We start from the raw sequence: 21,900 nt of genomic DNA, 5'->3' as shown, positions 1-21,900 counted from the left end.
GTACTAGGCAAGGCTGCCCCCTCTCGCCCCTCCTGTTTACCCTTACCCTGGAACCTTTGTTACGTAGGGTGAGGGCCAACTGGGACATCAAAAGAGTGATGGTGGGAAGCATGGAGCTTCCCACCGTCCTGTTCTATCTTACTGAACCCCTCATCTCGGTGCCGAACCTCATGAAAGAACTCCACGAGTATGGAGCCTTGTCCAATTTTAAAAAAATAATTACTCAAAGTCTGAGATTCTGCCGTTTCCCTTCACATGGGCTAGGTCCTCTATCAGGTACCTGGGTATCCAACTGACTGACCGTTATGAGACTTTGTTTCATGTCAACTACCCCTCCCTATTGACGACCATTAAAACGGACCTCTCCCATTGGACTAAAACAGCCTTTACTTGGCTCGGGCGAGTGAACTTTATCAAGATGAATGTGCTTCCCAGAGTCTTATTCTACCTGCAGATGCTGCCAGTTCCCTTACTGGGTGCCTTTTTTTACTAAACTTAATAGTATGCTCATAGAGTTTGTGTGGAGTGCTAAGAAGCCTAGAATAGCCATGAGGGTGTTGAAGCGAGCTAAAAGGGCTGGGGGTCTGGGGATTCTGGACATTCAACGGTATTACAGGGCCATTGTCCTCCAAAGTAATCTGAACTGGAGGTTACACTCCTGCTCTAGACTTTGGGTCCCCCTGGAGAAGAGCACAGGGGGTTGTCTGATGCGACATCTCCCCTTACGAGGCAGGTCCTTCGGGTTTGGGACAGGATTAATACCTTGTACTCTTTGGCACCCCCTGGGTCCCCATTGGCTCCGCTGGGGGGCTTTTGTTCCTCCCGGGTGAACAAGGAGCTTTTTTTAGGAATTGGGTGGACGACCCTAGTGCTCCCTGTGGTAAGCTTTTTGAGGGTGGAAATTTCCCCCTGTTGGAATCCCTTAGGCCCCGTACACACGAGAGGATCCATCCGCTGAAAAATCTCAGCGGATCGGTTTCAGCGGATAGATCCCCTGGTGTGTACGTTCCAGCGGATATTTATCCGCGGATATTTCCGAATTCCAGTAGATAAAAATTTGTAGACATGCTTACAAATCTATCCGCTGGAATCGGCACCAGCGGATCGATCCGGTGGTCTGTACAGACTCACCGGATCGATCCGTCCGAACCCATCCCTCGCATGCGTCGTAATGATTCGACGCATGCGTGGATATCCTTATATGACAGTGTCGCTCACGTTGCCGCGTCATCATCGCGGCGACGGCGCGACACGTCACCGCGATGGGAATTCGGCACGGATTTCGATCCGATGGTGTGTACACTCCATCGGATTAAAATCCGCAGAGGATTTATCCGCGGATACGGTCCGGCGGACCGTATCCGCGGATCAATCCTATCGTGCGTACCAGGCCTTAGGGCTCGCCATGGCTCTTTTCCAAAGGATTTTTGGCGACACGCGCAGCTTAAACATTTTTTGACCGCGGAGGTCACTCCTATTCGTGCCCCCTCTCAACTCACACCCTTTGAGCTTCTCTGTGTCGCGGAGGACCCCATCCCCCACATGGTATCTGAGCTCTATCAGCTACTGGGCTCGTCGGCGACGGAAACCAAGCCGGCCTACATTAGGGAGTTGGAGCGAGACCTGGGGAGGGAGCTCTCAGAGGTGCAGCTGGCTTCCCTGTACCGCCCGACTCACTCTAGCTCCATAGAGTCTAGAACACAAGAAACGGACTACAAGTTATTGTCAAGGTGGTATAGGGTGCCAGCTGTCCTCTCACGCAATTACTCCGCGGTATCTGATCGTTGCTGGAGGGGCTGCGGCCTTCATGGCACCCTGCTTCACATATGGTGGGAATGCCCAAAAATCCAACCTTTCTGGGAAGCAATTCAGACACAAATTAAGGTCATATTGGATGTAGACGTCCCGCTTTTGCCAGTGCACTTTCTTCTCCATGTTCCCTTTATGCCGATCAACCGTTACAGGGGGTGTGTACTGCCACACCTCCTAAACGCTGCCAGGCGCGTGATCCCCATTTATTGGAAACAGGCTTTTGTTCCCGGCCTCGAGGAATGGCTCAAGAAGGTACGGGAGATTAAGGAGGCCGAGGAATGGGTGGCAAACTGCAATGGCATAGGTGAGCGCTTTAAATCCATTTGGGCTGCTTGGCTGCAGCATACTTCAGGTGGAGGGTTTGTTCCCTCTAGTCTAGACATCGCCTTATTGGAACTCGCGGAGCCCTCACTTAGGGAAGGTAGGGGTGTTGTGGCGCAGGCCCTGGAGACGGAGACAGGAGATGCGGGAGTTTGAATACTGTGCGGAGCGCTGTGATACATTTGCCTATATGTCTCAGTTTACTGCTCCCTGCTAGCCATATGGGTTAGAGGTAGAAAGGAATTTCATGTGTGATTCATTCCTCTGACAGGTTATTGACGTGCTAATGTCCCCTCACTATTCTAAACGTTAATTGATCTATTGTGTTGTGTGAAGAAGATCTGTGTTTACCCTTAAAAGATGTGTATTGTATCATCAGGCTAAATGATTAGAGAAGTGGGATGTTAATTAATACACTGAAGCAATCAGAATAATTAACTCCCCTGATGTCTTTATCTAAAGAAATGTGTCTGCATGGTCGGCTCCGACTTGTCTCCTATAATCTGTATGGGAAACCCCACTGTGTGAGGGGGGGCGTTCCTAACAGGCTGTAACCACATATAAGCTGAGTTTTTGTGGCAATAAAGTGTCTTGTTCTAGCAGTAAGCTTGGCATGTGTGGCTTTCTGGGCGATTCCAGGGATATCCCTCCTCGTGGAATATTGGGGTGATTTTCGTTATGGGAAGAAGGGAACGTTGACGGGGATATCATACCGATACCGTCACAATTGGTTGGTAGCAGCGGGATCTTCCCTTCTATTCCCCTTTACACCCGGATTCCAAGCAGACACTGGAAGAACTACTGGAAGTTCGTGGAAGGATTGCTAGCAACAAAACCAAGCGGGTCATCATAGCAGAATTAATGGAGCTAGACCAGGAGAACGTGATTGCAGCAACGCCAGCAGTACAAGAGATGGAGACACCAGTGATTCAGGAAGAGGAATCACCAGCCAACAAGCTAATGAGAGAGAAGCTAGCTTGGTTCGGCCCGAACCCAACGCCGGATGTGGTGCTGAAAGTGATGGACCTGTTAGCGAAGGAGGCTAAACAAATAAGAGACGCAGAGCTACAGGAGGCTAAACAAAGAAGAGACGCAGAACTACAGGAGGATAAACAAATAAGAGACGCAGAGCTACAGTTAAAACTGGCAGCAGTCCAACCAGCAGCCGCACATTCTCCAAACAGTGAGTACAGCACAGCAGACGCAAGGAAGATTCCGTTTAGCGCTTTTAAAGCTTTTGATGAAAAGGACTGTGAGATTGATAACTTCCTGGCGGATTTTGAGCGACAATGTAACCTGCACCGAATAGCTAAAGGGGAGTGGGTCGCAATATTGTCAGGCAAACTGTCAGGCAGAGCTTCTGATGCTTTCCGGACCGTGCCAGATCAAGATATCCATAGCTACGCCCGGGTTAAAGAAGCGCTCCTGGCTCGTTATGCAGTAACCCCAGAGTCCCACCGACAGAAGTTCAGGGACTCACGCAAAACCACGAAAGACTCTTATGCGGAATGGGCATGCCAGTTGTCCCGGTCGGCCTCTAACTGGGCTAACAGCAGCCAGGCCACCACCGCAGAGGACATTTTGCAACTAATGCTCCTGGAGCAATTTTACAATCACATCCAGACGGACGTCAAAGACTGGGTGAGAGATCGCAGGCCCATGACTCTGAGGAAGAAAAGTGTTACTGCGCTGATCTAATTATCCAGAGGTATTAAATCTCTGGGAGTATGGACATAAGTGAAATATCAGGGCCACAATGTACCCAATCTTAAATGTGAATAACCTGGATACAAACAATATATAAAAAAATATGAGAAATATATGAGTCATACAAATGTGACACAGTGATTTCAAACTTGAATCGTATATCTAGATCAGTGTGTCAGCATACAATCCATATGCCACAGTGCTTCTATGAGAAAAATGGCTGTTGCTGCTACTGACCAACCAAATAGTGAAAACAATACGAAAGATATTACAAAAAATATTGTGTATATATGTGTATAAAACTACAATATGCAGTATGCCAACTGCACCGTGAGTTGTCCAATAACCGATATTGGAACAAAATAAATATCAAAAAAGTGAAATAATTATCAAACAACCATACAAATGTGCAATGTGCTGACTGCACTTAAAAATAGTCCAAATGGCAGGCAATCTTGCGCTTATACAATAGGTTCCAGCAAACACAAGGTTCAATGTTGGTAGTACTGTGTAGAGGAAAGTGCCGCTATCTCTTCCACCCGACAAAGATGTGCCACCATCACCAATGGTTAAAATCAACACTCACCAGACCCCAGATATTATTAGGCTCCAAAGTGGTGTCTTTTCTTTGTCCGTCAGTGGGTGTTGCCTCCTTTTCCCTTTTACAAGGTGTCATCAATTCCTCAAAAACAAGGGGCTCATCATGGTGTAGTATATTAAAATATGTATTTATTTAAAAAAGGTAAAAAAATAACACTTACAATATAAAGTGCCTCTGACCGGCACTGAGTGTCTTTGGCAGTGTCAACCGTTAAAAGCCGCTGACCAGCATTTAAATGGCGTCCTAAGAGGTGTGCTTGCCCCGCTGTGCTCCGCATGTATTGCTACAAGGGGTCCGGGCGCGCTGGTGTGCTGCACCCTCTATGTGCGTGTCCAAACATCCTCTACGCGTTTCGCTAATTGCGTCGTCAGGAGAGCTGTGGACACTACTGTTTAAGCTGTATTTATACCCCTGTGGATTCCCTGAAATGCTGCAAGGTAGTCACAGGAAACAGGAAGTCTTCCGGCCACCATCTTGGCTGATGGCACAGGAAGTTCCTGTTCCACCATTTTGGTTACTGGATACCTGGCTATTTGCCAGTCCTGGCTGTTGTTACTGGGTGTCAGCAATAGAAATATGTATATACCCCTGTGGATTCCCTGAAATGCTGCAAGGTGGTCACAGGAAACAGGAAGTCTTCCGGCCACCATCTTGGCTGATGGCACAGGAAGTTCCTGTTCCCCCATTTTGGTTACTGGATACCTGGCTATTTGCCAGTCCTGGCTGTTGTTACTGGGTGTCAGCAATAAAAATATGCCCAGCAGCCAGGGTGGCTGTATGTGTGGGGCGCTATGTGTGCTGCTACCTCCGTTCGTTTGTGCACCTCCCCCCCCTCCGTGTGCGCGCGCTTATCGCCCTGTGTGTTATTCCCTGTATTATCGCCGCAACCGGAAGTGCTTGTGCGGCCATCTTGCCTCCGTCACCGGAAGTGTCCGTTCCGCCAATTTTGGTTACTAGCATCCTATGTTAGTCTATGCCCATGACTCTACCAGAGGCCGCGAAGTTGGCGGATGAATATGCGGATACTCGCAAGACAAACCAGGTCACACCACGGGTACAACCTCCACCACAAACGGTGCCCTCACACCCACCAGCCGCTAGATACCAACCTCCTAACAGACCGATGACATCTAGCCCTCGCTATCCACGCCAGGAGGACAACGAACAACGCTGTTTCCGGTGCAAACAGCTGGGTCACTTCAAGCAGAATTGCCCCATGAGTGACAACACCAGGTCAAATTGGTCTCAACCTGGGTACCGCCCACCAGCAGCAGCCCATTGTGTAGACTCGGCTTGGGATCTCCAGGAGCTGGGTCCGGAAGAACCATCGGACACTGTTTACGAAGTCCTCACGGTACAATCTGGTATTACGGACAACAGGGAACACCATTGTCAGCTGGTCATGGGCGACAGCCATGAGACGGAGGGGCCCTGGAGGGAGCTGGGCAGAAAGAGGCACCGCCAGCCACCCTTCAAGAAGAAGAGGTCCTGGAAGCCGTATAACAAGCTGACCTGGGAGGAGAAGAAGCGACTGGAGGAGAGGGAGTCGCAGCGGGCATCCCAGATGCGGGCCGAGATGTTCACCAAGGGCCCACCGGTGGCCCCTTACACCACCACCCAGTTCCTGATGATGAAGGACCACGTGGAGAGCCTGCAGGACATGAGCAAGCAGGAGCTGATCCGTGAGTACATAGAGCTGGAGGAATGCATAAGCCGCATGGAGGAGGAGAACAACCACCTGAGGTCACAGCAGGCTGACCCCCCCAGGCTCCATGAACTGGAGATGGAGCTGGAGAAGCTCCAAGAGGAGAACCGGCGGCTGCGGAGGGAGCAGGGGGTGGCTGATCTTATGGGGCTCTGATTCCCCCCCCCGGACTCTGAGCACCAGTGCTACAGCATTTCAACAAATATAACTTTTTCTTTTTATGAATCTCCTGTGATTGTCACTTCAGAGCCATAACCTGCCCCCTCCCATAGCGGGACACCTAGATGGCGGCGCACAGACCCATTCGCTGTCTTCACACTGACTTCTGGTGACTTTGCAGATCGCACAAAGACTTGGGGACTGAACGGCGTGTGATCTGACGACCCGGGGACATACCTGAGTCTGAAGCAGTTGTCAAGGGAGGTCAGTCATGCCAATGGAGTTAACCTCGGACTAAAAGCTCTGAACCCGTCAACCCTACTGGACCAGGGAAGGTCCAACCGGGTTTGCCGGAGCAGGGAGCAAAAGGGGGGCCATTGTGATACATTTGCCTATATGTCTCAGTTTACTGCTCCCTGCTAGCCATATGGGTTAGAGGTAGAAAGGAATTTCATGTGTGATTCATTCCTCTGACAGGTTATTGACGTGCTAATGTCCCCTCACTATTCTAAATGTTAATTGATCTATTGTGTTGTGTGAAGAAGATCTGTGTTTACCCTTAAAAGATGTGTATTGTATCATCAGGCTAAATGATTAGAGAAGTGGGATGTTAATTATTCTGATTGCTTCAGTGTATTAATTAACTCCCCTGATGTCTTTATCTAAAGAAATGTGTCTGCATGGTCGGCTCCGACTTGTCTCCTATAATCTGTATGGGAAACCCCACTGTGTGAGGGGGGGCGTTCCTAACAGGCTGTAACCACATATAAGCTGAGTTTTTGTGGCAATAAAGTGTCTTGTTCTAGCAGTAAGCTTGGCATGTGTGGCTTTCTGGGCGATTCCAGGGATATCCCTCCTCGTGGAATATTGGGGTGGTTTTCGTTATGGGAAGAAGGGAACGTTGACGGGGATATCATACCGATACCGTCACAAGCGCTAACAGTTTTTCTTTGATTGGCAGAGCCGTGTGACGCTGTGGGAGCGTGCCTGGTGGAGGTAGTCATATGCCCTCTATTTCTTTTTCTCTGTTTCCTTTTTCTGGACTTTCTACCTACTATCTCCCGTCGTTGTCTGTCTGTTTTGTCTGCCTTTTGTTTTTTGTTGTTTCCTATTCAGTTATTTCCTTGCTCTTTTTGTCAGTCAATACATGGATCCCTGCGTACATGCTCAGCTCAGGTTATTTTCTTGCCGCCGTTGTTGGCCCCTTGACTGGGTCGGATCTCATTGTGCAGCTGTGGTTTCTTCTCCTTCCGTTTGGACGAGGAGATTCCTAGTTGTGCGGGGCCCATACCTTCTATGTGCCTATGGGCCGAATTTCGGTCTGGGAGGGTCTGATGGAGGCCATTTGGCCCCCCCCTCCTCATATGGGGCGCTGAGATGTGGAGGCTCCTTGAATAGTTGGGTCCAAGACCTCAGGATTTGATGGTGGACGAGTAAGCAAGTTGGGGGGGGGGGCTCTCCTTGACGGTTCAGTTATGTTCTCTAGGAAATGGTACCTTGTTCTTCAGTTGCTCTGTTGTACCTTTTGCACTGTACTGGTATGTATGCTCAATGTGGACCATGTTTGACATAAGTTGCACTTATATTTGTGTATGCATGTTTTTCTCAATAAAAACAGATTATACAAAAAAAAAAAAAAAGTCAATGACGGGAGAGGGGGCGGGGCCGAGTTGGCGCTTTGTGTCTGAATGGACACACGGAGTTGTAAATCCGCTCGGGTGCTCCCATAGCAAGCTGCTTACTGTGGGAGCACTGAACAGAAGGGAGGCACCTGGGCTGCTCTGTGCAAATCCACTGCAACAGAGCAGGTAAGTGTAACATATGTGTTATTTTTATAGGGAAAAAACAAGACTTTACAATCACTTTAAGGACAGGACATAAGAGATGGTAAGAGACTGTGGAGATAACACAACAGATGCTCAGAGACTAAGAACAGGATACAGGAGATGGTCAGAGACTGCAGGAATGATACAAGAGATGGTCAAAGACTGCAGATATGATACGAATTGGTCAGATCCCGCATCCATGAGATAGTCAAAGACTGCATACATGATATACAGTTGCAAGAAAAAGTATGTGAACCCTTTTGGAATGATATGGATTTCTGCACAAATTGGTCATAAAAAATGTGATCTGATCTTCATCTAAGTCACACAATAGACAATCGCAGTCTGATTAAACTAATAACACACAAAGAATTAAATGTTACCATGTTTTTATTGAACACACCATGTAAACATTCACAGTGCAGGTGGAGAAAGTATGTGAACCCCTAGACTAATGACATCTCCAAGAGCTAATTGGAGTGAGGTGTCAGCCAACTGGAGTCCAATCAATGAGATGAGATTGGAGGTGTTGGTTACAGCTGCCCTATAAAAAACACACGCCAGTTCTGGGTTTGCTTTTCACAAGAAGCATTGCCTGATGTGAATGATGTCTCACACAAAAAAGCTCTCAGAATACGAATACGATTAAGAATTGTTGACTTGCATAAAGCTGGAAAGGGTTATAAAAGTATCTCCAAAAGCCTTGCTGTTCATCAGTCCACGGTAAGACAAATTGTCTATAAATGGAGAAAGTTCAGCACTGCTGCTACTCTCCCTAGGAGTGGCCGTCCTGTAAAGATGACTGCAAGAGCACAGCACCGACTGCTCAATGAGGTGAAGAATAATCCTAGAGTTTCAGCTAAAGACTTACAAAAGTCTCTGGCATATGCTAACATCCCTGTTATGCCGCGTACACACGGTCGTTTTTTGTGATAAAAAAAAACGAAATTTTTAAAAACGTCATTTAAAGTGGAGGTTTACCCGAAAAATCTATTTTTAATATTAGATTGGGCCTAATTAGGTGAAGCAGAATCAGGTGTTTTGATTAAAATCAATGCAGTACTTACCTTTTTTGAGATAGATGTTCTCCCGCCGCTTCCGGGTATGGGCTGCGGGGATTGGGCGTTCCTATTTGATTGACAGCCTTCCGACCGTCGCATACAGCGCTTTACCAGTTTCCGAAAGTAGCCAAACGTCGGTGCGCAGGCACCGTATAGCGCCGCACCGACGTTCGGCAACTCGTGACATGCTGTATGCGACCGTCGGAAGGCTGTCAATCAAATAGGAACGCCCAGTCCCGAAGACCATACCCGGAAGCGGCGGGAGAACATCTATCTCAAAAAAGGTAAGTACTGCATTGATTTTAATCAAAACACCCGATTCTGCTTCACCTAATTAGGCCCAATCTAATGTTAAAAAAAAAAAAAAAATCGAACATGCTTCAATTTTTTATGTCGTTTTTCAAAACGTCGTTTTTTGTGTCATTTAAAATGATAGTGTGTGGGTAAAACGACGTTTTTAAACCCGCGCATGCTCAGAAGCAAGTTATGACGCAAGCTTGAATGGAACAGAGTGCCGTCGTACGTGCTGAACGTAACCGTGTTTTGCTAGAGCATTTTGAAAAAACGATGGTGTGTAGGCAACGTCGTTTTTTAAAATGAAGTTTGAAAAACGTTGTTTTATTTCATCACAAAAAACGACCGTGTACGCGACATTAGTGTTTTACGTATCGTAGATTCACTAAACAAGAATGGATTTCATGGGAGGATACCCCCTGTCCAAAAAAAACATTGCTGCACGTTTACAGTTTGCACAAGAGCACCTGGATGTTCCACAGCAGTACTGGCAAAATATTCTGTGGACAGATGAAAACAAAGTTGAGTTGTTTGGAAGAAACACACAACACTAAGTGTGGAGAAAGAGGCACAGCACGCCAACATCAAAACCTCATCCCAACTGTGAACTATGGTGGTGGGGCATCATGGTTTGGGGTTGCTTTGGTGCGTCAGGGCCTGGACAGATTGCTATCATTGAAGGAAAAAGGAATTCCCAAGTTTATCAAGACATTTTGCAGGAGAACTTAAGGCCATTTGTCCACCAGCTGAAGCTCAACAGAAGATGGGTGTTGCAACAGGACAACGACCCAAAGCATAGAAGTAAATAAACAACAGAATGGCGTAAATAGAAGAAATTACGCCTTCTGGAGTGGCCCAGACAGAGTCCTGACCTCAACCTGATTGAGATGCTGTGGCATGACCTCAAGAAAGCGATTCACACCAGACATCCCAAGAATATTGCTGAACTGAAACAGTTCTGTAAAGGAGGAATGGTCAAGAATTACTCCTGACAGTTGTGCACGTCTGATCTGCAACTACAGGAAACGTTTGGTTAAAGTTATTGCTGCCAAAGGAGGTTCAACCAGTTATTAAATCCAAGGGTTCACAGACTTTTTCCACCGGCACTGTGAATGTTTACATGGTGTATTCAATAAAAACATGGTAACATTTAATTCTTTGTGTGTTATTAGTTTAAGCAGACTGATTGTCTATTGTTGTGACTTAGATGAAGATCAGATCACATTTTATGACCAATTTGTGCAGAAATCCATATCCTTCCAAAAGGGTTCACATACTTTTTCTTGCAACTGTACATGATATAAGAGATGTTCAGAGACTGCAGACATGCTGTGGGAGACTGACAGACTGTAACATGCTATACAAGTTGGGCCAGACTGGGGACATGTTTCAGTTATCGGCTGGGTACATAATACAGGAGACTGCCAGAAACCACTGCTTGTAGTAGGGAAACCCAGATTAGGTTCTGCAGGGGCCCCATGGGCTGTATAAAAAAAGTGCCAAAATGCTGCATGTGCAAACCCCTCCCGGGCCACAGGCACCAGGTTTCTAGACCATTGTTTCCATAAAGAGAGCAATGGTTCTTCTTTAAAGTATGCTGGTAGGGGACAGGGTTTTCTATAAAAGATTAGGGTGCTTCTTAAGGTAATGAAATTTGTTTTGATGTATCTTGAATGTATTTAACTTTAAAACGCGGACAGTGTAAAATCATCAGAGCTGGTGAAAAGAGGAAAGAAGGTTGTTGGCTGCATAAAAATGCACCAAGCATCCGGCTGGAAGCATCATTGGGACTGATAGTGCACTGTCAGCACAGACTGCATTCTGCTTATTCAGAGATGAGAAGATACTTGCTGCCCTTCCAGGAAGTAATGGCACGCATTCACCTCAATGCACAACACAGACTAAGAATATAATATTGTGTGATGGGTTGAAGCCAAATGTTGCTGTAGCAATTTAGTAATGTGCTCCTACAGCATGCAAAATTCATATGTTTAGGCCTCCTTTACACTTGCAGCGTTGTTCACCACCCCTCTGAAAAGGCGATCCACGGTGGAACGCTTTTTAGAGGCATTTTACAGGCAGCGCAAAAGGGATATGTCGCCTTCTCACTGCCTGTTTTAACCTTTAAAACGCTGCTGCGCCAAACCTCAAGTGTGTGCATTTGTACATAGTTGCAGGGTGGTTGCAGCATGGCCTCATTCACTTGCATGGATCACATTTGACTGCGGTACTGCCTCCCAAGTGTGACCATTTTTTTAATTCTTGCAGCACTAACATGACCCCTGGGCATAATAACTTGCAGTTGGTCAGTCAGGGGGCGGTAAATGCACTAGGTGATGCACTAGGTACTCTTCCTCTTCGCATCTTCTTTTCCACAATGGGTGGTCCCCAATGATGCAGATATTGGAGTGTGTGCTGATGCTGATCAGTGCCCCTTTTGCTCTGCATCATGACACCGATTGTGGGGAGCGGGGTCAATGGTGCTTGCCACTTACAGTAAGTCCTTAAAGGGGTCGTAAAGGTTTGTGTTTTTTCACCTTAATGCATCCTATGCATTAAAGTTAAACACCTGGCAATGACGACCCCCCATTTACTTACCTGAGCCCGTTCACCTGCTGTGCGCATCCCCCGGCGTCCTCTTCTCCACCAAGTCTGGCAGTTGATTGGATAGATTTATATCAGTGCAGCCATTGGCTTGCACTGCTGTCAATCACATTCAATGACGCGGCTGCCTGGGGCGTGACCGAGTCCTACACTCCGTGTCTATGGACGCAGCGTGTATGACAGGGAGCGCGCCCACAAGGTAACCCCCTCGGGATAGAGCTTCCCAGAGGGGATTAGCTATTGCGGGGAGGAGCTGAGACAGCCACCAAGGGACCTCAGAACAGGACGATCAGGGCCACTATGTGCAAAACGACCTGCACAGTGGAGGTAAGTATAACATGTTTGTTATTTTAAAAAACCCATACAACCCCTTAAATCTTCAACCCGGGAGACTACAGTGCCTTGAGAAAGTATTCAAACCCCTTGAAATTTTCCACATTTTGTCATGTTACAATCCAAAACGTAAATGTATTTTATTGGGAGTTTATGTGATAGACCAACACAGAGTGGCACATAATTGTGAAGTGGAAGGAAGATGATACAAGGTTTTATTTATTTTTTTACAAATAAATATGTGAAAAGTGTGGCGTACATTTGTATTCAGCCCCCCTGAGTCAATACTTTGTAGAACCCCCTTTCCCTGCAATTACAGCTGCAGGTCTTTTTGGGGATGTCTCTATCAGCTTTGCACATCTAGAGAGTGACATTTTTGCCCATTCCTCTTTGCAAAATAGCTCAAGCTCTCTCAGATTGGATGGAGAGTGTCTGAACAGCAATTTTCAAGTCTTGCCGCAGATTCTCAATTGGATTTATTTTTGGACTTTGACTGAGCCATTCTAACACATGAATATGCTTTGATCTAAACCGGGGATATGCAATTAGCGGACCTCCAGCTGTTGCAGAACTACAATTCCCATGAGGCATAGCAAGACTCTGGCAGCCACAAGCATGACACCCAGAGTCAGAGGCATGATGGGACTTGTAGTTTTGCAACAGTTGGAGGTCCGCTAATTGCATATCCCTGATCTAAACCATTCCATTTTAACTCTGGCTGTCTGTTTAGGGTCATTGTCCTGCTGGAAGGTAAATTTCCGCCCCAGTCTCAAGTCTTCTGCAGACTCCAACAGGTTTTCTTCTAAGATTGTCCTGTATTTGGCTCCATCCATCTTCCCATCAACCCTGACCAGCTTCCATGTCCCTGCTGAAGAAAAGCATCCCCACAACTTGATGCTGCCACCACCATGTTTCACAGTGGGGATGGTGTGTTCAGGGAGATGTGCAGTGTTAGTTTTCCACCACCCATAACGTTTTGCTTTAAGGCCAAAAAGTAAAAAAAGGGTGGCGTTCCTTTAGAGCACATGTGCCGATGACGTAATCGGCTGCATGTAATGTAAATATATCCTAAACTATAGGCAAGCCTTATTATAGGCTTACCTATAGGTACAAATTATGCACAGGAGTTTACTTACTCTTTAAGATAGCTTGTATTGTCCTATTACCCAGCAACATAAAGAACATGACCTTGAAGTGTAAACCAAAACAGCTTCAAAAAATGCACTCTGGTCTTATGCAAAGCCACTTACAATAATCATTTTGATGCATCACTGATCTCCCATCAGCGGGGGGGATCTATAACAAAATGGAATAGCGTCCTTAACTTAATACACCCTAGAAATATAATGGTGCAGAACCCTGCAAAATGTGAATCCTGAGAGATATGCATGAAAAAATAAGACAACAAAACACAAGGTTAAAAATTAGGCACACCATGCTATTGCAGTAACACACTGCATTGCATGTCATTCTGAAAGGATGTCCAATGCGCCTTTAGGGCAGCTCAATGCGTACCAGCGCAATAATATGGGGTGACCCAGCCCTTAATCTTAGATTATGCAGAGTCACTGTGAAGCAGATGGTAATAAAAAATTCAACTATACATAGATAATAGTTTAGCAGATGATCAATAATGCAACTAATGACTAGATGGAAAAGGCAGGCAATATCATTATGGCACAAGACCAAGGCCAACAGATGAGGGTAAAGACTTAGTTAGAGTACATTGAATTAACTTCTCATCCACAGGAAATTATTGATGAATTTTACTGTTTTGGAATTCACCCAAAACCGATATTTCAGTTTTTTTGTAAGTGCTGGAGAGTTAAACATATTTACATGCTAACCCTTTTTAAATTACATTAAAGCTTTATTTATTTTTTTATTAAAATTAGGGATGCACTAATATTTTACCTCAGGTACTCGTCGATACCAATTACCGATACCTATCGCGTAGGTAGGAGGGTGGTTTGGCGGGGGGTTGTTAGGGAGTTGGGCGAGGCTGGGGTGAGGGCAGGGTGGGAAGTAGAGGGGTAAGTGAGGGCAGGGTAGTTGAGGGTGGGGTGAAATGGGGATTGTGGGGTGGGAAAATTGAGAAGAAAAAGGCTGTGATTGCTGGGGGAAGAGGATTGGAGGGTCATTGAGAGACATGGGGGCAGAGGTGACAGCTGGTGGGGGAAGGAGGAGGCAACACAGGGAGGGCACAGTACAGGGCATTAGGATGGCGCAGTACAGGGCGTTATGTACAGGCCAGTCTGTACACTGACACCGTACTGTACATCATATACACACTGGTGTGTGTATAACATACAGTACAGACTGGTCTGTATATAATGTATAGTGTCAGTTTATAAGACTGTACCCTGCTAACACTGTCCTGTACAAACTACACTAACCTGTTTGCAGGACTTGCTCTCCTCATTACTTGGTTCTGCTTCCAGGGACAATTCCATAGCTTCCTCACATAGAAACACATGTGCTGATGCTGTCCAGCCCCTTACCCTTGGCGACCCGCCCACTTTCTGTTATTGGATACTGGCCAGCCATCCAGCCAGCTCTCTCTCTCTGTGTAGGAACAGGATGGAAGGAGATATGAGGGGTGACACCGGGGGACACAGGCTGGATGATGGGTGACACAGGATGGATAAGGGGGCAGGGCCATCTTTTCCATTGGGCACGCTGGGCAGTTGCCCGGGGGCCCCGCTTGCCTGGGGGGCCCCACCGGCTGCCCAGCAACCCCAGTAAAAAATTGTGGAGAGTGACGGGTTAGAACTGCCCATGCCCAGTTTGCGGAAATCACAGAGAAGATCAGGTCCTCCACGAGTGCGGGGGGTTGCTGATGTAAGGGGGGAGTGAATGCAAAAATGTAAGGGGGCACTGATATAAAGGTTCCCCCTCCTATATTAGTGACCCCCCTTACCTTAGTATATTTACTCTACGGAAGGTGGTCTCTGGTCACCAGAGTGCCCCCCACATCAGAGTTCCCCTTTACATCAGAGTCTGCAGGATTCCCCCTTACAATGCAAGGGGAAACTCAGTCTGCGGACCCTGATGTAAGTGGGAAAGAAAAAGCAGTGGACTCTGATATAAGGTGGTCTCTGGTCACCAGAGCCCCCCTCAACATCAAAGTTCCCACCTTAGATCATGATCTGCAGCGTTCCCCTGTACATAAGAGTTCCCTTTCACTGTAAGGGGGAATCCTGCAGACTCTGATGTAAGAGGAAACTCTGTGCTGCCTGGGTTATAGCAACCTGACCTTCATGTCAATGAAGACATTTTTTTTTTTTTTTTACTCTTGTTTAACTTAAACAAATTGCTAATAGCACTAGCTATATGTTTATAGTTTAAATACTGACATGTTCATTGTTCGGCACTGAAAACTGTAATTTTAGGTATTTTTTTTGCAGTGGCAGTAAAAAATGTGGTTCTGCCAGTAAATTTTCTGATTTTTGTCAGTAAGTTCTCGTGCGTGATTGTGTAGACAGGGCCCCAGTGCACTGTATTGCCCGGGGGCCTATAATGCTCTTAAGATGACACTGTAAGGGGGGGACACAGGCTGGGTGAGGGGTGACACTGGGGGACACAGGCTGGATGAGGGGTGACACAGGATGGATGAGGGGGGGGGCATAGGCTGGGTGAGGGGTGACACAGGCTGGGTGAGGGGGTGACACAGGCTGGGTGAGGGGTGACACAGGCTGGATAGAGTGGGACACAGGCTGGGTGAGGGGTGACACCGGGGGACACAGGCTGGATGAGGGGTGACACAGGATGGACAAGGGGGGAGACACAGGATGGGTTTGTATGTGTAACAAAATGTATGCCATGTTGATACAAGCAGTTTTTCCTTTATTGGCAAGTTCTGGCATTTCATATTTACATAGTGGTAACTGAGTCCCAATCAGGTAATTTATTTTTCTTGTTGGCCTTAAGTGAATGAGGCCCAAGACAGGTGTTTTGGCTATTTATGCTAACTGGGTACTCACAGTATCTGGCATGTCTTCTGTTTGTAGGTCCCAGCGTGTCTCTCCTGTTAAGGCTTTATGTACACGGGACGTTTTTACAACTTCTCCTGAACGATTTAACTTGACAGATAGTAACACACGTTTAAAACCTCAGTTTTGCCGCGTTTACATGCTGCGTTTACCGGGGTTTTGCCACGTTCGAGTTTAGAAGCGTTTAAAAAAAAATGTTTTTTTTTTTTTTAAATGGCCAAAAATGAAAACGCCTATAAACTAAATGCTGCTAAACGCGGGTTACCGCTTTTAGCCGCGTTTGGCGTCTGAAACGTGGAAATCTTTGGCGTCTGAACCCATTTTTTTGCTTTCAAAGAAACGCTGTTAAACGTAACTGTCTAAAAACTGCAATAAACGAGACTATGCACATGGTCACATAGGATAACATTGAATGAGTTCAGGGGCAGTTGAAAAAAGCATCCATTATATGCATGATTCCTATGGTCACTAGAGTGTTTAATATTATTAAAAAAAAAAAAAATTCCCACTCATACCATTGGGACCCTTGGTCTGAGGGTGTCCCAAATTCAGGTATTTTCTTACTAGCGCCCTCTTCCCCACTCATCGAAAAAAGCATCCAACTGGCTCTGAACGTACATTTAGCAGCGTCCCTTGTACATGGTGGCTATAAGTCCCGCCGCGCCATCCCCCTCGGGTGTCCTCTCCTGGGAACCAAAAGTCACAACATGCCCCCACTGGTGCCTTTTTTAAAGTGTAGAACTAGAAATCCCAGCATATCCCACTGGTGTCTTTCCTGTTTCCATAACACTAGAAATCCCAGTATTCCCCACTAGTGCCTCTCCTGTTTCTGTAGAACTAGGAATCCCAATCTATTCCACTGGTGCTTTTTTTGTCTCTGTAGAGCTAAAAATCCCATCATGTCCCACGGCGGGTGACTCCTCTGCTTCTGTAGAACTAGAAATTCCAGTAGGTCCCACTGGTGCCTCTCCTGTCTTTGTAGAACTAGAAGCCCCAGCACATATTACTGATTCCTCTCCTGTCTTTATGGAACTATAGGTTTTAAGCATGCCCTACTGATGCGTCCCCTATCTCTGGTGCCTCTCCTGCTTCTGTAGAACTAAAAATTCCAGCAGGTCTCAGTGGTGCCGCTCGTTTTTTAGAACTAGAAATCCAAGCAAGTTACTCTGCTGTCTCTGTGAAACTAGAGGTCTCAGCATGTTCCACTAATTTCTCTATTTCTCTGTAGATGCCCCAACATGTTCCTGTCTCTGTAAAACTAGATGTCCCAGCATGTCCCACTGGTTTCTCTCCTGTCTCTGTAGAAGCAGAAGTCTCAGCATGCCCCACTGGTTCCTCTGCTGAACTAGAAGTCCCAGCATGTCGCATTGGTCTACTGGTTCCTCTCTTGTCTTTAAAGAACTAGAAGTACCAGCAGAAAACACTGGTTCCTCTCCTGTCTCTGTAGAACTAGAAGTCTCAGCATGCTTCACTGGTTTGTCTACTGTCTTGGCTGAAGTAGAAGTCCCAGCACGTCCAATGGGTCCATTGGTTCCTCCTCTGTCTCCGTAGAACTAGGAATACCAGCACATCCCATTGGTCCACTGGTTCCACTATTTGTAGAACAAGAAGTCCCAGCACATACCACTGGTTCTACTCCTGTCTCTGTAGAACTAGAGGTCCCAGCATGTCCCACTGGTTCCTCTTCTGTCTCTGTAGAACTAGAAATTCCAGCACATCCCACTGGTCTACCGATTCCCATTCTCCTGTCTCTGTAGAATTAGAGGTCTCAGCATGCTCACTGGTTTCTCTCTTGTCGCTGCAGAACTAGAAGTCCCAGTATGTCCCACTGGTTACACTTGTCTCTGTAGAGCTAGATGTTCCAGCATGTCCCACTGGCTCCCCTGCTTTGTCACATATGACGACCCAACACATTTGGCTACCCGCTGGAGTGCGCATGCGCAACGCCGCCATATGTGTTCCAACACTTTTACAAATGCAAAATTTGTTTGTTAATTTTTTCCCGGTATAAAAAAAAGACACATATATATATATTATATCTATATATATATATATATATATATATATATATATATATATATATATCTATATATATATATATATATATATATATATATATATATATATATATATATATATATATATATATATATATAATTTCAAAGTACATTAATACAGCCTACAGCCTACATGAACTTTCTGTAAAAAGGAAACATACTTGTTATGTCCTACAGAGGGAGCTTTGCTGAAAAGCTGCAGCAGCACCATCTCACCTTTACTAAAGGACAGCATGCTGCGTCCCACAATTTTATTTTCTTCAGTAACGCTTCATAAAAACATGCTACATAAAAAAAACAATGACTCTCCCATACAAATTATGTTGTAGATCCTTTCGGTATTTTTTTTTTTATGTATCTACAAGAAGGTTATGTTTCAAGCAGTGCCGGGACAAGGTTATCTAAAGCTCAGGGTGAACATGCCAAATTGCGCCCCCCCTTCCCAAGATGTATGAGCATTATGTGTCAGCAAAAATCCCCCCCCCCCCCCCAAACAATCGCACACTAAACTGCATACTTAAGCTTAAATCATCCCTTTCTCCCAGTACCAATCCGTCCCCCTGCTGAAATCCCACCTCTTGGCACAAATCTTTGCCCCCCCCCCCCCCAATCCCCTCCAGCTCAAATCCTCTCTATCCTTATATGCCCCCAACACAAATCCCCCCCCCCCAAAAAAAAACCTTTACCCTCCTAGAACAAATCCTCTATCCCTAAAATTTCCCCTCCTAGAACAAATCCTCTATCCCTAAAATTTCCCCTCTGAGCACAAATCCTCTCCACGCCAATACAACTCCTGCCCTTTAGCACAACCCCCCCCCCCCTCCAATTTTCCCTTCCTACACATATATACCCCCCAATTATCTCTGCTAGCATAAATCCCCCAACCCAAAAAAAAATGTCCCCTTATTACAGTTTCTAGCACAAATCATCTTCCTCCATCACCTCCTGAAATTTGCCCACCTAGAACAATTCTTACCCCCTGCCACCCCGCCCCTCCCAGCACAAATTCCCTCCACACGATCTCCTTGTGGTGCCCCCCCCCCTCAACCTTAAATTATACTGCAGTGCCCAGAGCAGCTGCCCCTCCCTTGTCCCAGCCCTAGTCCCAAGATAATTAATTCCATGGAAGACATCACACCCATCAGGAACATAGCACCGATACTCTGCCTACTGGGCTGCCACTGAATGTGGGTGGGGATGCATAGGGCAGGCTTATAATGGAACTGCAAAGAGTTCCTTTAAAAAAAAAAAAAGTTCTGCATCTGGGTCCTTTAACCCCTTTCCTGCGGTGTTGACTATAATGTCTTTGCTGCCTAAGTTCATGTGCAACTTTTAAAACTACAAGGGTTAGCTAGTTATAAAATAGAAATCAGAAAGGAAGAAAATAAATGGCTGGGAAATTATGCAATTAACCTTGACACAATTGTAATTGCAGAAAACTGAAAATAAGGATTGGTCCTAGTTGCTTAGCAATATATACTTTTCCAAAGACATCTTCCTATGTATATTGAGGATTGTAATGTGGTTGCTCAAAATCCTTGGAAGGGACCCAAAAAACACCCACCCACAATAAAAAAAAAGCGACTGCAGATCTGTTTCGAAACACTGCAGTGGGGAATCTTGTAACCCATCGTTTATTGTTCTTTTAGAAGTCCAAAGAATTTGGGCATTTTTTTTTTAACATTGGTTTGAATGGGAAGATAGAATCTAAAGTCACAATATTTATTATTATGTTTTTGGGTGACATGCAGCATAAAGCAGATGGTACCATGCCATGCTTTCTAGCAAGAATGACCCTATTTTATAAGGCATGATCAAGGTAGACTGGTGCATGGGATGAGTACTGCAATGCAGACAGAGTTTGGTGTGCCTGCATGGGCTCCTGACACTGCATTGCAGAGCTCAACTTTACAGAGGCACCGTTTCTGATTTCTATCACTCCAATCCTATAATGCAAGAGGGTTTTTAAAGCCATTATTGAATGATTACTTACCTGCAAGGCGAAAATGTCCTCCCTGGAACACAGCAGCCCATGTTAATAGCAGTAAGGGAAGCATGCTGAAATGTAGAAACTTGCAGCTTTTGTCCTGTGCTGGTCCAGAGGATGCTAATGATGCATTAGGCTGGCATACAAGAGGTAGGATCAGCTTCTTTCCTATAGCAGCATAGTAGCAGTGCAGAGCGCAGAGTGCTTAGTCTGTCATTCCCACACTGTGGATCTAAGCATTCTAGATGGGCTGGGGAGAGATCACATGACAGCCTTTCACTGAAGCCAAGTGGAAGACATTTTTATTATGGGCTGTGCACTTTTCTTGTCCTTATTCTTCCTAGAAATTGTAGCAGAAGTGATTCATGGATGCATTCAGATGATATTACAAGAAACATATGAGTAGATTTTTTTATTTATTTTTGGTTAAATATACAATATACAGCTTATAATGTCTTTTAATTTATTGCATCAATTGCAGTAGTCAATGATCATATAAAATAGCCATGGGAATAAATAACATGGAATATACTGTAAATTATTATTATTATTATTATTATACATGATTGATATAGTGCCAACAGTTTACGCAGCGCTTAAATCTCTATTTCATAATATTGTAAAAATGCTCTGATGTTTACGCACAGGATCTTGCTGGCAGAAAGATCCTGAGTAAAAAAAAGTGAGTTATATTCTGTAAAGAAATTGCATGTATAGGCGTACAGATGCCTATATGTACATATGCTTATTAGGGCTGAAACAACTAAATAGACATAATCTTATATAATCGATAATGAAAATAGTTGTCAACTATATTCATTATCGATTAGTTGGCCTGCATACAGAATGCATTATTTGTTTACATAACAGAAAACACATGTAGCGCCTGTGTACTTTCAGGTACAGGTGCTATTCTAAATTTAAGGGGGATGAGAGAATTAGTTAGCTCTCATCCAGTTGATTTGCTAAATTGGGTCTCTGCTTCATCTGGGCTGTGCTGTGGGCTCATTCTGTTGCTTCTGGGGTGTTGTTCCACCCCAGGGCAATAGGTGGCAGCAGTGGAGTCCAGGCTGGGGTGTCTCTGGCTAGCAGCCAATCGGGAGGGGTTTTCCCTCGCGGGGCATGCTGGGAGAGGGTACTTCTGGAGCAGACGCCATTGGGCGGGGTTCTTGTTCCTGGTGTGGCGCCCACCTTCAGGGTGACCACACATCACGGCCCTTGGCGATATGGCCTACCAGGCCGGGGTGCACGTGCCACGCGGTGTTCCTGGTTTCCGGGACCATGTTGGCCCGGAGCATCTAAAGCTGTGGCGGGGCCCCAGTGATCGACTGGGTCCCTAAGTTCTGAGAAAAGATCCCAAGCGAGATAGCTGTTCGGTGGGGAGTCAGCCTGAGGAGAGCCAAGAGAGGCAGGAAATCCAACAGGGCGTTGACAATCCATC

General features: G+C 45.9%; 1 protein-coding gene across 1 annotated transcript in view; it reads right to left on the bottom strand.

Annotated features, from left to right (window-relative positions):
* CNTNAP1 (contactin associated protein 1) overlaps nucleotides 1–20,711 on the bottom strand; it is a 385,880-nt gene extending 365,169 nt beyond the window's left edge. Inside the window, exon 1 of the mRNA XM_040329819.1 lies at nucleotides 20,466–20,711. Coding sequence (XP_040185753.1) covers nucleotides 20,466–20,529 — 64 coding nt within the window. The 5' untranslated portion in view covers nucleotides 20,530–20,711. The remainder of the gene's footprint in view (nucleotides 1–20,465) is intronic.
* Nucleotides 20,712–21,900: the final 1,189 nt, after the last annotated feature.

Source organism: Rana temporaria, chromosome 12 (assembly GCF_905171775.1).
Source record: "Rana temporaria chromosome 12, aRanTem1.1, whole genome shotgun sequence".
Lineage (NCBI taxonomy): Eukaryota > Metazoa > Chordata > Amphibia > Anura > Ranidae > Rana > Rana temporaria.
Note: the sequence above shows the minus strand (reverse complement) of the source record. Positions and strands in the feature narration are given on the sequence as shown.